A 17,485-nucleotide genomic window follows, 5' to 3' on the forward strand; every position below is an offset into this window, starting at 1 on the left:
ACTGTTCTTCATTATTTAATTTTTGTTTTTGGCACTGTTCTGTATCACTTTGATAAATACTCAATTAAAAATTATTACAAAGAGAACATGGGAGCCTCAGAAGAGTCTTAGAACAGAGGGAGCGACCCTCCTGTCCTCTTGTCTCACACAACAACCCTGGTATGAAGCAGTCCTGGGACTTGGGGAACGGGATGCCATTGCTGCTCCACCTTAGGCAGCAAAATATCTTGGATTAGCTCTGCTAGTGGGGGGCGGGGAGCCAGGAGCTGATCTGGGCAGAGCAACAAAAGTAAATTTTACCTCTGTAAGGTAGGTAAGATCCCCTCCTGCATTGCAGGGGTTGGACTAGATGACCCTCAGGTCCCCTTCAAACTCTACAATTCTATCATTCTAAGACAAGCTAGAGGCATTATCAGAGTTCAAGGACCCTTGCGAGGGGCAGCAAGACCAGGGAGGGGCCACACAGAGAGGGTTTGAGAGATGCATTTTGCCACTGAGACTAAGATTCCACCTATGCAGAGGGAGCTATCTACAAGCAATTTAAGACTGGATTACTCCATGCAGGGCTTCCGCTGCACTCGATCCAGAAGCTGCAGTTAGTGCACAATTGCTGACAGAAGCGAGGCCTTGTCAGCATATAGCACCTGCACTTGGAGATCTGCACTGGTTGGGAATTTGCTACTGGGCCAAGTTGAATGTGTCACTGTTAATATATAAAGCCCTTACCTTGGGACTGGTTAACCTACAAGATCGCCTTACCCAATATACACCCACTGTTACCACTTCGATCAGCGGAACGGGCACTTCCAGGTGCCACAAAATACCTGTTCCATCTACACTTTGGAATTCCCTGCCTGTTGAGACCAAGCAGGCGTCTTCACTGTGCTCCTTTCGGTGCCTGATAAAAACAGATTTGTTAGGCAAGCCTACCAAAATATTTAGAAAACCTTTAATCCGTTTTTAGTGTATTGTTATTTTAACTTACTCAAAGTCTTAAATTACTGTTGTTCTTATTGGGAGTTTTATTATTTATTTATTTTTTGCAAACCGCTTAGAGGTTTGCTTGTTTGTTTTACAATCAAGCAGTGTATGAATTTTACGAAATAAGAAACTACTGGTGGAACTGCGGGGAACTCTTGACTTCCCTTGCCTGCAAGCCTAAAATTGCAAAAACATCTGAGGCTACCTTACCAGTCTCTGATGAAGCAAGAGCAGACAGCAAAGGGTCTTGTGGCACCTTTAGGGCGTAAACAGCTTAATAATAATAATAATAATAATAATAATTCATTTTTAAGAGCAGGCGTTTCTGTAGACCACACCATCAAATGCAAATTGCTATTTGCGATGGGGCTGTGTTGTTCAGTGGTCAGAGCATCTGCTCTGCATGCAGAAGGTCTCCGTTTCTGTTCCTGGCATCTCCAGGAGAGCGAGGTCAAGGAGACTCTCGCCTAAAATTCTGGAGAACCTCTGCTGCCAATCAGTGCATGCAATAGTGGGCTGGATGGGCCCAATGGATGAAGTCACCTTCCCATCTTGCAATTTAATCAAAAAGACACAGACATTTGATCAGCTTCATCTGAAACGGCGGAGGGAACGCGATTTCCCCCTCTCCCTCCGTTCAAAAGGGGACCGGAAATAGAGTAAGAAGCGCGTGTGTGTTGCAGCCTCCTCCCTGCCTCTTGCCTCCTTCCTCCTTAAAAAGCGTGGCAGCCCGATCCGGCCTTAAATGCAGCTTTCCCGGGAAAGTAAAGCTTGCAAACGCCAACCACCCCCGCTAAGGTTTGGCCTGATCCGGGTTGCAACCTCCTCCTGTCTCAGAGTGATGGAGGGAGAGAGAGAGAGAGTAAGTATTGCTGGAAAGGGTTAAACTCAGATTCCTGGAGGAACTGGGAAATTTGAGAAGGGGGGTGGAACTGGAAGTGGTGTAATAATTCTCTCTCTCTTTCTCTCTTGCTCCCTCCCCTTCTCTTTCCTGCTTTGTTGAGAGGGTCGGATGCCTGCTTTTGAATGGCTGCGAGAGAAAGGTGAGTTTTAAAGGGGCAGATTTGGCCGAAATGTGGTAGGAGCTGGTGCAGATCAGAGAAAGGAAGAGTTGCAAAAATGTGTTGCTTGTCCGGTCTGCGTGCGGAGCGACTGGGAAAGTTGGGCTTCCAACTAGGTTCGAGGGTGGGTGGGTAGGAAGCCCACGCTGCAACCCCGCACCTTTTGAGCTTGTGGCAATGGTCGATTTGCAGGTCTGGAAACAACAACATGCGCAGAGTGGCTGGCCAGGTCTGCTGTGGGAACCCCGTCTTCTGATCTAGAAGTTGTTACCCCCAAATCATCCTTGAAGTGGGGGCTCTTCTCTCTGCGGTTCAAAAGGCCACACCAGCATTTCTGCCCCACCTTTTCCTTCAAGGAGTGCAAGGTGCTGCACATGGTTCTTCCCTCTTCATTTCATGCCCACAGCAACCTAGGAAGAGAGATTGGCCCAGTGAGCTTCATGACTGAGTGGGGATTCGAACCCCGATCTCCCTAGTCTGACACTCTTAACCGCTGCTACTCCCAGGGGAAGAGTGTACAGCAGGAGTGGGGAACCTTTTCCCAGCCCGAGGGCCACATTCCCTTCCAGGCAGCCTTCGGAGGGCCATATGCCGGTTGTAGGAGATGGGAGCAAGGCAAAAACAGGCACTGTTTGTGGGAAAAGGTGCTTGGAATAACCAGTGTAAATTGATGGGAGTTGTAGTCCATCAACATCAGGGAGGGGGAATTTGAGTCTGAGACTGAGCAGGCTTCTGTTTCCCCAGCTTCTGGGACTTGAGCGCATGTTGTAAATGGCACTATACATTGAAAGCACTATGATAATCACTTTAAACTGTCATGGCTTCCCTCCCAGGAAATCCTGGGAGCTGTAGTTTGCTGAAGGTGCTGGGAGCGGTTCAAAGAGACCCCAGTTCCCCTCACAGACCTACAATTCTTAGATTCCCTGGAAAGAGGGATTGATTGTTCAACCACTATGGCAATTGTGGTGTTTTAAATTTTATAGTGCCACAATTTGCCAAAATGGCTCCTTCATGATGCCTTTTGGTGTTTTGTTCTTTTTCTTCTCTGCAGGGACCGGTCCCACTTGCCGTTCAGAAAGACACCCAGGGGATACTGTCAGAGAAAGTCTCGGTAAAATGCTGTAGGGTCTCCTCCTTGAACTGAACCTGTCTGTATAGCCACAGACCCGAAACAAAAATTTGACATTACGAGTGTGGGATATTTGTCCCAATCCCCCCCACCCTGAAGCAGAGAGAGGACACCAAGGATCCAAGATGGAGGAGAGGTTAGAACCTGCAGACCAAGCACCACCGCATGGCGTCACGATGGCATGTCTGAAGGAGTTACCGGGCCAGGCAGCGCTGCAAAATGGCAAGCAGCAGCTTGAGGATGGGCTGCCCCAGGAATGGGCAACTCAGTGGCAGGAGTTCCTGAAGGCCCTGGACTCCCATCGCCTAGGATGGGGAAGCCCACCACGGTCAAAGCTTGGGCCCTGGGACGATGCCAAGGCCTTTCTGGCTTCCTTTGAGCAAGTGGCTGAAGCCTGCCAATGGCCTCGAGAAGAGTGGGCGGCGCGTCTCCTGCCGGCTCTCAGCGGAGAAGCCCAGCAGGCCTTTAGCGGCCTAGAAGCTGCCGAGAGGGAGGACTACAGGAAGGTGAAGGCGGCCATCTTGCGAGGGGAAGCCAGCAGAATGGAGGCGCTGCGGCAGCACTTCCGGCAGTTCCGCTACCAAGAAGTTGAGGACCCACGAAGGGTCTATGGGCAGCTCCAGGAGCTCTGCCATCAGTGGCTGAAGCCGGAGAGGCGCAGCAAGGAGCAGATCCTGGAGCTGCTGATCCTGGAGCAGTTCCTGGCCATCTTGCCCCAGGAAATGCAGAGCAGGATCAGGGCCTGGGACCCGGAGACCAGCACCCAGATGGCGGCAGAGGAGTTCCTGATGAGTCCCCAAGAGGCCAAGGTTTGGAAATGGCAGGTGAGGTTTTAATGCATGTCGCCGTTTAATTCAGGTGTGGGGAAACAGCCTTCTAGATGCTTCTGAAGTGCAACTCCCATTGTCCCCAGCCATCGGCCATGATGGGAGTTGGAGTCCAATGGCAGCTGAAGGACCGCAGGCTCCCCACCCCTGCGCTACTTGGACGGATCCTGGGTTTTAAAATAATTGAATGAGGCCCCCATCTGCCCTGTACTTTTAAAGCAGTCTTGTATCACTTTAAGCCGTCATGGCTTCTTCCCCCAGTGAACCTTGGGAACTGTTTGTTGAGGGTGCTGACCCTATTCCCCTCACGGAGCCACAATTCCCAGCATTCCATGGGAAGAGAGCCTGAGAAAGTCACCTGGAAATTGTAGCTGCGTGAGGGGAATAGCGGGGTCTTCTCACAACTTTTCCTACTTCAGTAACGTTCAATTGCCTGTAATTCAACAGCTAGTCGGGCCTGCTTTTGCATACAGAAGTGTCTTCTAGTCTTTCACCTCAGGCAGCAAAATACATTGAGCCAGCACATGGGGCATCTATGACAGGAGAGGGGGAAGTAGCAGGGAGAACAGCCACTTCCACCCCCCAAAACAAATCATAATTCCCAGCTTTGACTAAAAAGAACAGAGGAAAGTTTTTGGCATTTGTGAAAGCTGTGCTGTGCGGTCTGTCTATCTATCTATCTATCTATCTATCTATCTATCTATCTATCTATCATGATCTATCTATAGTTTTTAATTAAATTTTCTCTTTCACAATTTTGAATACTCATTTAAACATCCTTAAATTATCAATGACTTCTCTTCTCTTTCCATGGTTCATTTTGCATACCATAAATCCCTGCATATTTTATATAAACCAAACCGTTCAGTATTCCATTATTATATCCATCAAAGCTTATTTACACTGTTGAATTTATCTTAATGCTGCCAACATTTTCAAGTGAACACGATTTCCTGCCATATATTCAATAAACCTTTTCCAATCTTCTCTAAATTTATGTTCGTCTTGTTCTCTTATTCTATATGCTATGTCTGCAAGCTGCACATAATCCATCAATTTACCGTATTTTCCGCCCCATAGGACGCACCGGCACATAGGACGCATCAAGTTTTTTGGGGGGGAAATAAAGAAAAAAATTTTATTTCCCCCCCCCCCCAGGCGCTTGTGGGGCCGGCAGCGGGGAGAAGCGCTCTTCTCCCCAAGCCCGCCTTCAGACCAGGTCCGGGGACAGCGGGAAGACGTTCTTCGCCTCCCAGCTGTCCCCGGAGTTTGTGGGGCAGGCAGCGGGGAGAAGCGCTCTTCTCCACGCCGCCCGCCTTGAGATCAAATCCGGGGACAGCGGGGAGACGCGCTGCGCCTCCCAGCTGTCCCCGGAGCTTGCGGGGCAGGCAGCGGGGAGAAGCGCTCTTCTCCACGCCGCCCGCCTTCAGATCAGGTCCGGGGACAGCAGGAAGACGCGCTGCTCCTCCCAGCTGTCCCCGGAGCTTGCGGGGCTTGCGCTGGGGCTCTCCTGAAGCCTGGAGAGCGAGAGGGGTCGGTGCGCACCGACCCCTCTCGCTCTCCAGGCTTCAGTGAAAGCCTGCATTCGCCCCATAGGACGCACACACATTTCCCCTTCATTTTTGGAGGGGAAAAAGTGCGTCCTATAGGGCGAAAAATACGGTAAGTTGCCATTCTTCTTTGGTTGGGACCTAGCTCGTTTTCAGTTTTGGGGCTAACAAAACACAGGCCGCAGTAGTGGCATACATAAACAATCTTTTCTGACACCTGGGGATTTCTGTCTGAATTATCCCCAACAAAAAGGACTCTGTTATTTTTTGGGAAAAGTACTTTTAAACATTTTTTTCAATTCATTTTGGATTATTTCCCAGTGCTCTTTTACCCTTTTACAAGTCCACCACATATGAAGGAACGTTCTCTCAACCTCCTTGCATCTCCAGCACTTATCTGATTCAGTCTTATACATCTTAACTAACTTACTCAGAGTTAAATACCATCTGTAAATCATTTTCGAGTAATTCTCCTTCAAAGAATAACATGCTGTGAACTTCAAATCGCTTTTCCAAAGGTTTTCCCAGAGATTAAAATCTATATTATGTCCTACAGTATATCTATCACCCAGTGTGTCACAGAGGCTTTGGCAAGCTCATCTTTTGCTCCTTTTTTTAATGCCAATTATGAATAGCTTTCCCAAAAAATACCTCAACGGTAAAAATAATTTTAGAACAATTCCACGTATGAAAGCAATTAAGAACAATTCCACACTGCAGTAGGTGCTGTAACTCTCCAACAGTTTGACTTCACCTACCAATGCACACTCTTCCATCGTCTTCCAGGAGCAGGAATAAAATAACTATTTCAAATCCAATATGGATATAGGCTGGGGTAAAAATCTGCACTTGAAAGGATGGTTGAACAAGGAAGGCCTTCAATATGTGCCAAGCAGACAATAGAGGTGACACAAAATGCCCAGGCGCTTTTCTCATTTGATGCCCCCTTTTGTAAGAAGCTCCCCTGCTTCCCCCTGCCCCCTTCAGTTATTTGCTTTGTCCACCTCCTGCCCTCCTCTCAAGCCCTCCTGCGTCTTCCCCATCCTGAGGGGGACCTGTGTTGTTCTTTTTCAGAGGCCGGCGGAGGAAGTGCCCGCAAGCCCCTCAGAAGCCAAGAGGGCACCTCAGAGGCAAATCTACATAGAGGCCGATGAGAAAGCAGAAAAAGACCTCTGTTTGCTGGGTGAGGATTCATTGGGCTAGCGCAGCATTTATTCAAACTGGATTCCTGGGAGCCCTCCACGGCTTTTCAGAGGGTCTCGCGATGAGAAAACTAGCAACGGCTGAAAGACAGTCATGGCTTCCCCCAAATATCGAAGGACTACAAGTCCCATTATCCCTCACTGCTGGCCATGCTGGCTGTGGATGATGGGAGTTAGAGTCCAGCAACTTCTGGAGGCCCACCAGGTTGGAGAAGGCTATTTTAGGGGACAAACAAAGATGGCTGGGGTTCCATTTGGCACTCCTAAGACATCTGTGCTGGTTATTTCTGGGCTCAAAGTGCAGCAAAGAGGGGCTAGCTACCATGTGGCCTCCACTCTAAGGAACAAAATTTCTGGGGCTGACACTGTTGTTTCTTCCAAGCCCTGGGTATTGTGTGGCATCCTGCCTTGTAAAACAGATGCACCGGTTGCCAGTTTGTTTCAAGCTTGGGCCTCAAATATCTACATGACTTAGGCCTCAAATATCTGAGATGACCTCTTTCCCTAAAGACCCTCCCGGGTGTTAAGATAAGCAGAGGGGGCCTTCTTGGTAGTTCTGCTCACCCCAGAAGTTTAGGGTGGGGTAGCCCAAGAGAGAGCCTTCTCTAGCATCCCCACGATTGTGGAACTCCTTACTGTTTCTGGCTCCTTCATTATATAGCTTCTGACTGTAATTTATTTTAAACTCAGTGCTGATTTTCTAGAAAAATCGGTGCTGGAACTCACCATGAACGCTTCCCTTGTTCTCTTATAATGGCAATTAATATTCCGGTGAGTTTCAGCCGAAAAAAGCCCTGTTGAAATTTATTTTCCTAGTGGGTTTTAAATCACTGCAACCTGCCCAGGACCTTATCGGGAAGGGCGGATAAGAAATGGACTCGATCACTATTATTGGTATCTGAAACATTCCCCCTCTTTACAGCCAGCGGAATAATGTCGCCAAGTCATCCCAGTCCAGCGCTTTCTCCCGAAGAACAAGAAATAGTTGACACTGAGCTTTCTGAGGTATGTGAGGTTCTGAGGTGGGAAATACGTTTTGACCAGAGGGCCACATTTCCTTCTGAGCAACTTTCCAGGAGCCACATAGCAGTAGTGGGCAGGGCCAGAGGCAAAAGTGAATGGATTAACAAATGTGAATTCTACCGTTTGGAGAGTAGGACTATTTCTGTACGTTCACACATGCTTATGTGCATGCGCGTACACACACCCCACACCGTTTTTCATCCAGGCAAGCGAGAGTTCAAGGGCACATTCCACGCAACCAAAAACACTCGAGGAAGGCAGGAAGCAGGGCTGGTGAGAGGAAACATCCGAGGGCCACATAATGGCCTGGGAGCTACATTTGGCCCCTGAGCTTGACGTTTTGCAGCCATGATCTAATTTGAGGCAGAACAAGGCAAACCAGGTGGGCCGTTACCTCAATGAGCCTACAGTGTTGACAGTGGGGAGAGAGAATGGAGAGGAGGAAAGGGCCAGACTCCAAAATTATACAGCTATTAGAATCATAGAGTGGTAGAGTTGGGAGGGACACTAAGCATCATCTGGTCCAACCTAGGACAATGCAGGAATGGAGGGGATACTTTTATCGTTCCAGGGAAGTGTGAATTTAAACGAGGTGACTGTGGCATTGGGCAGTGCTGAGTGGGCAGTGCTGAACACCAGTCAAGGAACCATGCATTGGGAAGTCATGCAGGAGGACTCTGAGGACATCAGCTCTCTAGGTAAGGAAGTCCTTGCCCTGTATTAATGGAACATGGCAGAAGAGAGAATATGAGTTTATTTTTTTTTTTAATGCATCAAAATATAATAAGGAAAAAGAAGGTGGGAGGAGAACAAATATGTTTTATTTATTTCCAATTCTTTAGGGACCGATTTTCACCATAGATGGTCACAAAGCAGTTTCCACAACAATCAATAAAACGATCCCTCCATGAAAAGAACAGGGTGTTGTCTTGAGCCCCGCAAGGCTGTTGGAACTGGGCTTGGGTTGGCAGACTCTGACCATAGCTGTCAACCTTCCCTTTTCTTGCGGGAAATTCCCTTATTCTAGTGCCATTTCCCGCTGCTTCCTGCTGCTATCCCGGATTGTTAGATATCCTGTAGACTGTCCCCGGGACAGGTGAGGCTGCTGATCCCTTATTTTCGAGGCTGCTGATCTCTTATTTTCAAATCTGAAAGTTGACAGCTATGACTCTGATGCACCCTCCTCCCTGCCCTCATCCTATATCCTAAAGGCAAGCTCGTTGTTTGAGTTGGGATCCTAATGCAACTGAAACAGCCCCATCCATACAGAAGAGAGAAGCATCGGTAAACTTGGGGTAATGCCCCAAGATTTGCCAAGCACGAAACATCTTTTTGGGTGGGGGAGCCCCTCAGAAGATACCGCCCCCTCCCACATAAAGCCAATCTAATGAAGATTGACCATGTTCATTGGTCATGTAATGCTGGGTGGCTGTTTGCGAGGGAGGAAAACTGGAGGATGAATGAAATGGAGAACAGGGTTTGGCTGACTGAGGATCTCATTCTGTGGCTGCTTCTGCTTAATCCCCAACCAGCAGGCTAAGTAGAAAGTGTTCTGTGCTTATTTTAAAACTGTATTTTATTGAATCTCCAACAATATTCCAAACCATTTATCATCATATACAAAAAAAAATTTTTTCAACGTAAATTTCTTCTTGAGTTCCCCACTGCTCCTTTCCGCATGTTTGTTTTTTGCTTCTTTTCATTAGCTGTTTTGCAATACATCTCTTTTTACTATCTAAACTTCACTACCATTAGTTATTTCAGTAACCGACTGCTTACATTTCAAAGCCTGCCTGCGACTTCATGTATAGGTGATATTTTGATAGATAATCCATCAATGGCCTCCATTCTTCTTTAAACACTTCGTCATTATGTCCTCTTAGTCCAGCAGTTAATTTCGCCATTTCATCAGAGTCCATCAGTTTCATAAACCAGCTTATTTTGAAACTTTTTAGGTCGAATCCACAAATATTCTTTGCCCTGCCAAACGTTCAGTCAATGACTATTTCTCTCAATGTTCCTTTTATCTCTGTTTCTCTCCCTATTCTAAGGAGGGTTTGTGATTCCCAAACCAGAGGCTGTATCCCAAATGGATAAAGGAGACATGGGTTTCATCGAGGACTCTGAGGATGGCGAGGTATTTGCAGAAAGCATCTCAGGTAAAGGGGAGGGGTATTAAAGGTAGGGCGGGGCTTAGTTGGGAGGGGGTGGTTACAGAGGGGTGCATCACACACCCTGGGATTGCTTTCATTGTGCCTGTTTTTCCATGTGCCACTTCCTGATTTTCTTGTCCTGGGTGCTGATTGGCTGGGAAAGTTCCACACGGTTGACCACACCCACATGGCTTCTTCAGCCAATCCACATGTCAGAATGAGGTGGGAGAATTCTGAGGTGGTTGAACAGACTTCAGACTGCATGGGGATTTTTTAAAGGTCCCATGTAGTAGTAGTAGTAGTAATTATTATTATTATTAATAATAATAATAATAATAATAATAATAATAATACCCCGCACATCTGGCTGTGTTTCCCCAGCCATTCTAGCTGGCTTCTAGCAGAATAGTAAAAGCACGATAAAACATCAAACCACGAAAAACTTCCCTGTATAAAATGAGTGAGCCAGCACCTCCCTGCAGCAAGAAATCTAGCACATCAAAGAGGAAAAATACCTCCTTTGCCTGCTGTGCTGGTTTACTGTTTGCAAGGATCCGAAACTTACTACATTTACTATATGTATAGGCAAACTTTCCCCCCCTCTGAGCAGCTTCCTCCCACTTTCTAATTTAATTCTTATGACAACCCTGTGAGGTAGCTTAGACTAAGAGATGTTGGCCGGCCCAAGGTCACCCAGTGAGCTTCGTGGCTGAGTGGGGATTCAAACCCTGATCTCCCAAGTCCTAGTCCAGCATTATGCCATACTGGCTCATGATGCAAACTGGGGGGAAAGAGGAGTTGCATCCGTTGCCAATAAGCTGATTGGGGACATCTGAAAAGCCCTGTTCACAACAGTTTGCAAGCGGAGACAGTGAGCTGATCATTGGGATTTCTGCACACCATGCTTGGAAAAACAGGTTAGCTGTGACATCATGCACGAGCCTACTGTCTCTGCTCCCTTGTGTGTGGATGGTGGCATTTTAGCTGCATAACGAATGGTACTTACACTCTGAACGTTGCTAATGACAGGAATTCTTGAGTCTTTTTTATATATAATTTTCATTAAATCTCCAAAAATATTCAAAAATATTGCACAAACCCCCCCATAAAGTTTCCAATTGACTTCCCACCCACCCTTTCCTGATGCTTGTTTTTGACCATTTTCTGAGCTGTTTACAACACACGTGTTTTTACTACCTAAATTCTAGTTCTTTCATTAATCCACTGCTTATATTTCAAATCCTGCCAGAGATTATGTATGGGTGACACTCTGATAGATAATCCTATCCTCCTTAAACACTTCATCATTATGTCCTCCTAATCTGGCAGTTAATTTTGCCATTTCAGCATAGTCCATCAGTTTCGTAAGCCATTCCTTCTTCGTTGGTAATCCTTCCTCTTTCCACCCCTGTGCATATGAAGTTCTAGCTGCTGTTGTCACGTACATAAATAAATTAGTCAGCTTTCTCAGGATCTCCATCCCCATTATTCCTAGCAAAAAGGCTTTGGGGTATTTTTAAGGACTGTCAGTTTGAACAGAATTATTGTCTGCGTTATCTCTCTTTGCAGATGATGAAGAACTTCAAATCAAGAAGGAGAGTCCTGCGCAAGGAGGCAGAGAGCCGGATGAAATATACAGTATGTCACTGGAAATATCCCAAGGGAGGGCTTCTCTGGTGGCCGAGATTCACGAACAAGGATGCGAATCTGACGAGCGATGGGGGAGAAAGCCGGCGGAGGGATGGGGTGAATTAAACGAGGTGGCAGAAAGTCACGGGGCAGTGAAGGAAACCTCGAGACATGCACGGGTGAATAAATTTCTGTACTCAAAGTGCGGGAAATGGTACCGATGCAAATCAGTTGCAAACCAGAGTGTCCACTCCGCCGCCATGCCTTACGAGTGCCTCGCGTGCGGGAAGCGTTTCCAGAAGAAGAATTACCTGGCGAAACACCAGAGGATCCACGCGAGGCCCAAGGTGTACCAGTGTTCCGAGTGCGGGCAGAGCTTCAACGGGCGAGAAGGATTCGTCCGGCACCGAGGGATGCACACAGGGGAGAAGCCTCACGAGTGTCCTCAGTGCGGGAAGTGCTTCAGCCAGAGGGAGAGCCTGATCAGGCACGAGAAGATCCACACGGGGAAGAAGCCGTACGAGTGTCCCGAGTGCGAGAAGAAGTTCTGCCGGAGGGACTCGCTGGTAAGGCACCAGAAGATCCACACAGGGGAGAAGCCGTACGAGTGTCCCGAGTGCGGGAAGAGCTTCAACCAGAAAGAGGTGTTGCTCAGGCACCAGAGGATCCACACGGGAGAGAAGCCGTACGGGTGCCAGGCCTGCGGGGAAAGCTTCACCCAGAGAGCCATACTGAACAGACACGAGAAAACCCATCTGGGGGAAAAGGCCTTGTTAATACTCTGAGAATTAATGTGGCTCTCAAAGATGCGCTGGCCGTTTGTGTATTTTGTGTGTGTGTGTGTGTGTGTTTTGACAGACACAGACCTTTTTGTAAGCTGCAGATAATGCCTGTTTTCAGAGCTATTCGGAGCAATAGCTCAAGAGCTGTGAGCCTGGCACTAGTTCCTGAATTCTGGATGTCCTCAGAGAAGAGCCGCCTCATTGGGTACTAGCAGAGGTGGGCAGGGCCAACTGGGAATTCTCTTGCTGGCCACACCCCTTTTGGGAGAAGCCATTAATGATAAAATCTTAGAATTGTAGACTTGGAAGTAATACAAAGGGTCAGTTAGGCCAGCCTCCTGCAATGCAGGAATCTCAACTGAATCATACATGACTCTCCAAGGAAGGAGAGTCCACCACCTCCCAAGGGAGTCCGTTCCACTGTCAATCAGCTCTTACTGCCAGAAAGTTCTTCCTGATGTTTAATTGGAACCTCTTTCTTGTAACTTGAAGCCATTTGTTTGGGTCTTATCCTCTGGAGCAGGAGAAAACAAGCTTGCTCCATCCTCCAGGTGACAGCCCTTTGCTTTTTCCTGCTCTGGAGGGAAGGACCAGAACCAATGGCTTCACAAGAAAGGAGATTGTGACTAAACATCAGGAAGAACATTCTGACAGTAAGAGCTGTTAGACAGTGGAAAAGCCTCCCTCAGGAGGTGGTGGACTCTCCTTCCTTGGAGGTTATTAAGCAGAGGTTGGAGGGCCATCTGTCATGGATGCTACAGCTGAGATTCCTGCAGTGCAGGGGGTTGGACTAAGTGACCCTCTGTAGCCCTTCCAACTCTACAATTCTAGGAAGATCAATTATTATTACTGGGGTTCTAGTAAACACCTGTTTTCACAAACGCTGCTCATCGCTATATCCCTTTCTCCAGCAGATGACAACTTTTAATTCATGAAGGCTGCAGTCTCTCTCTCTCCCTCTCCCCCCCCCCACCTCTCTCTCACACACACAGCAACCCTGTTGAAATGCTGAAGTCACTCACTTCAACAGCAATACCACACCATTTCATAGGAAAATATTCTAAAGGCTGCTTCACGATTGATCGGTTTCTCCTACCTCTTTCTTCTTCCCTGTTTTTGGCAATTTACTAATATTATCGTGCGAGAGCGCATGTGTATGTTTTCCTTCTTCTTTGGCTTTTCACTTAAAGGTTTTCAAATTGTTCCTGGTTTTTACACTATTTTCTACGCAACCTGGAGCGGTTTTGAGAACGAAATAAAACAAGAGCTGCCTAAGATTTATATATGTATATATAAAATATAAATAAATAAACATTACTGGCCTGGCTTCTAACCCTTTCTAGGATTGATTAGGGTGCTTTTGACTGTGCTGGCACCACTCTGACATTCAGAGGACCATCTGGCCTCGCATTTGCAAAAGTATCATGACAATAATGAAATTGGTTACATATTAAAAGAGGAAGAGTATTAGCCTGTGATGTTACCAGAAGCCAAATCCCATTAGCCCCAGCCTAACAAGCTGTCAACTTATTAATAATAATAATAATAATAATTTATTATTTATACCCTGCCCATCTGGCTAGGTTTCCCCAGCCACTCTGGGTGGCTCCCAAGAGAATATTAAAAACACGATAAAACACTAAAAACTTCCCTAAACAGGGCTGCCTTCAGATCTCTGACATGGGGGTGGCTGCTGTTGTTATGGAGCATGGTATACTTAAGCAGTTTTTGCAAAAGTTCACATGCCCTTCTCAACAGGTGGTGCTGGTCGATAGAATGGTTGGTTATTTGTTGTGACATGAGTCAAGAGCATGGGTAGGGAAATGGCCAGATCTTTATCTGAGAGAAACAGGTTTCCCAACTTGCTTCTAGATGTTGCTGATGCGGTTTTGCTCAGAGGCTACATGAGAGGTAATCACTGGCTTTCCCCATTGCCAGGGGACCTCGCTTTTCCTCACCAGGTCATCCAGACTGCCTGATTCCTGGCCCTCACTTGCAACTGTGGTCACTGATCTTGCAATACATCTTCACCCTGGTCTTTAAATCCCGCTGGGCAGCAGCTGGGTTTTAAATGTTGAAACACATCGTTGCAGCTAGTGAGTGGGCCCTGCAACAAAATGTTGCGATGAGGGGTGCTTCTCTGGCGATCCAGACACACACTTTCCCATCACTCCTCCAGATTGTAGTCTAGCTAGCTAAAATTCTATGAGCAGCTCACAGATCTGTCCACAGGAACGTTTCATAATGGCTTTGCAGTGTGAAACTCAAGTTGATCTATCCAGCAGAGGACATGGTTTTTATACCGACACGTTTTTATATCTGTATCTTCCTCTGCCTTGCTTCTCCAGCTGCTCCCAGGCAGTTGGCAAGGTTTTCTCTCTCGGTCAAAATGCTGCGACCACGGAGTCCTTACTGGATTGGGTTGGGGTGTGTGTGTACCTTTTATTTAAAAAATTACCTCTGCAAATTTCAGCATTATGTTGAATCTCCATAGCATTTTAAGATCACACACGTTAGTGCTATTTTTATAGAAAAAGAGATGCCAGAACTCAACATGAACATGTCCCCTGTTCTCTTATAATGACGATGGTGCCCATCTGAGAGGTGCCAGAACTTAGTTCTGGCTGAAAAAACTCTTTGACACCCCTACTGGTATAACCAACAATGTAACACAGCAGAACAACACAGCAGAACATCAGGAATATTTAAATTACACCAACATCCCTCCATGTAATTAGGGTGGGTCCTTAAAACCCACATCTCAGGAATGTGCTGGTCAGTAATCACACAGTTCAAAGTTGAAGTTAACTCTTTATTAGCAAAAACATAACGACCTTGGTTGAGTGTTAGGCCTAATGAACAGAGTAGCATATTCCCAGTGGTGTTACTCCATAAAAATCAGTTGCCGAGACTGAAAATCCTCACCTCTGCACAGCTATCTAGGTCCCCTCCTTTCCAGGGCTTTTACCAATCAAGTGAAGAGGTTGTGCAGCCAACCTCTCCTCCAGCCTTTTCCTGCCCCTTCTGGTTCGGAGAGACAAAGGTAGCAGGGCAGCTTGTCCCAGCCAGACGGGGAGACACCAGCTGGACTCCTCCCTGCCTCCTCCTCCACTTCAGCTTCTGTTCAATTCTGGACTCCTCTCTGTCACACCCTCCCAGCTCATGAAGTCCCGTTACCTCTTCAGCTTCCGACCCCTTCTCTTCCCAGTCTTCTACCTCTGACCTCTCATCATCGTCCCACCACAAAGGGTTCCCACCCAGCTGGTTCCTCCCAGCATTCCTCTGCATCCAACAAGTCCACGGCAGGTAGAGGCACATCTCAGCACTTACCAACAGCTGTATAGTGAAAGTGTCTGACTTGTCTCTACTGGCAAGGAATTCCACTACTTAGAGATTACCCTCTCCCAGACTGCCACCCCACCCTTCCTTAACTTCTGAGGGATGCAGAACCACCAAGAGTGGCTCCACTGCTGATCTTAAAACCCAGGAGGAGGAGGAGGACTTTCTGATGTCTTTAAGAGACTACTGTGAGCACCTTAAATTGAGCTCAGAAACTACTGGCAGCCATCAGCCATGGGACATATGTGCATGGCTGGGGGAGGGGGGAGGCCTTGTGAGTCTAATTTCAGCTGTGGGTCAGAGATGAAGCACACCTATGTGACAGGATATATGCCTTGCATGCATAAGGTCCCATTTTCAATCTCTGGCATCTCCAGCGACAGGTAGGTACAGGCGTGGGGAAGCTTTGCAGCTCAAGGGTTACATTTCTCTCAGGATAACATCCAGGGGCCACCTGTTGGGAATATTTGGTGAGATACCCACACAGCAGAAGTTGCCCCCAGCTCCAGTTGAGATCCAAAATGGTTTACTCCTGTAGATTAGGCTTCAGTAATAAAGTTCCAGATGTTTATATATACACAGCTTGTAAGCTTTGTAGATACAGATACAAATAGAAAGTTATGCATCTACACCATGAATCTCCAACAGGAATAATTCCTTCCAACAACTATTCTAACAGCAGCCTGGTTGTGAGACTCTGCACCATCATCTGCCTCCCTGAAATATGTCAAGGAAAATTTATTGCTTCAACTTGTCTCCTCTGCCGCTTGTATTATCCAGATTTACTGCCTTCTGACATCTGGTAGCTGATAACTGGGCTCTGGTAGCTGAAGAACTGGACCCATAACCTGTTGGGAATCTGAGGTGAGATGCCCACATAACAGAAGTTGCCCCCAGTTCCAGTCACCAACAGAAGCAGCTTAAGGTCCAAAATAGTTTACTGCTGCAGAAGGTCAGGCTTCAGTAATACTCTTCCAGATGTTGATATAGAAATAAAGCTTGTAGGTTTTGCAGATACAGACACATACAAGTAGAAATAATTTGTTATTCCAGCAATTCAAGATGTAACATGGACTGCACTTTCACCTACTGATGAACTGTCATATCCTAATCACTTCTATAATAAGGTTACCAGACGTCCCCGTTTCCCGGGGACAGTTCCCGGATTTACAAATCAGTCCCCCGACAAAATCCATCTATTTAGTAGGAAGTTGAAAAGTGTCCCCGGATTCATTGAAGAAAATCTGGTAACCTTATTCTATAAATGACACTGGGCTGTTGCCATAGCAACTGGCTTGGCTGATCTTGCAACTGTTTGCTTATCTCATATATAGGGTGATTTGTCCCCATGAAAGAAATTAACTCATTCCTCCAAAGGCTAGGTAGGCACATATTCTGACACTTTCAAAAATTCAGCTTCATCTATCTGAAAGACCATCTTCTCTCATGCAATATCTGCATTGATATAATTAATTTGGATGCTTTCACCTCCTAGGAGATAGGAAACATGTGGGATCCCAACTGTTGCTGATCTACAGCTGCAACCGCTCCCACCTACTGTGTTGGGGTGAGTGTGCTCACTCGTTTCCAGAAGTTCATGAAGACTCCAGAAGCAGCTAAGTGCTGGATGTTTATTCCTACTTGAGGACATTTCTGTGGAAACTGTTCTTTACTCCTCCTCAGTTCCTACAGTGACTGTAAATTGTGTTTAGTCTGTGTCCATCTCCCATGCTGAGAAGATAGAGCGGGGAGAGGCGGCTTTGCAGAGAGCAAGGCCTGGAAACTCTTAAGAGAAAACTTCACCTGGGC

The 17,485-nt window shown here is 46.9% G+C and overlaps 1 protein-coding gene across 1 annotated transcript; it reads left to right on the forward strand.

Moving 5' to 3' along the window:
• Window positions 1-1,195: 1,195 nt before the first annotated feature.
• On the forward strand, window positions 1,196-13,664 carry LOC308469533 (zinc finger protein 496-like). Its single transcript, XM_080992127.1, has 7 exons — window positions 1,196-2,024; window positions 3,094-3,995; window positions 6,623-6,731; window positions 7,673-7,755; window positions 8,345-8,471; window positions 9,825-9,932; window positions 11,496-13,664. Exons 2-7 carry the CDS (start codon window positions 3,297-3,299, stop codon window positions 12,338-12,340), a joined length of 1,971 nt encoding a protein of 656 aa, XP_080848253.1. The 5' UTR covers window positions 1,196-2,024; window positions 3,094-3,296; the 3' UTR covers window positions 12,341-13,664.
• Window positions 13,665-17,485: the final 3,821 nt, after the last annotated feature.

This window comes from Podarcis pityusensis (genome assembly GCF_964106645.2).
Source record: "Podarcis pityusensis genome assembly, chromosome: 2".
NCBI lineage: Eukaryota > Metazoa > Chordata > Lepidosauria > Squamata > Lacertidae > Podarcis > Podarcis pityusensis.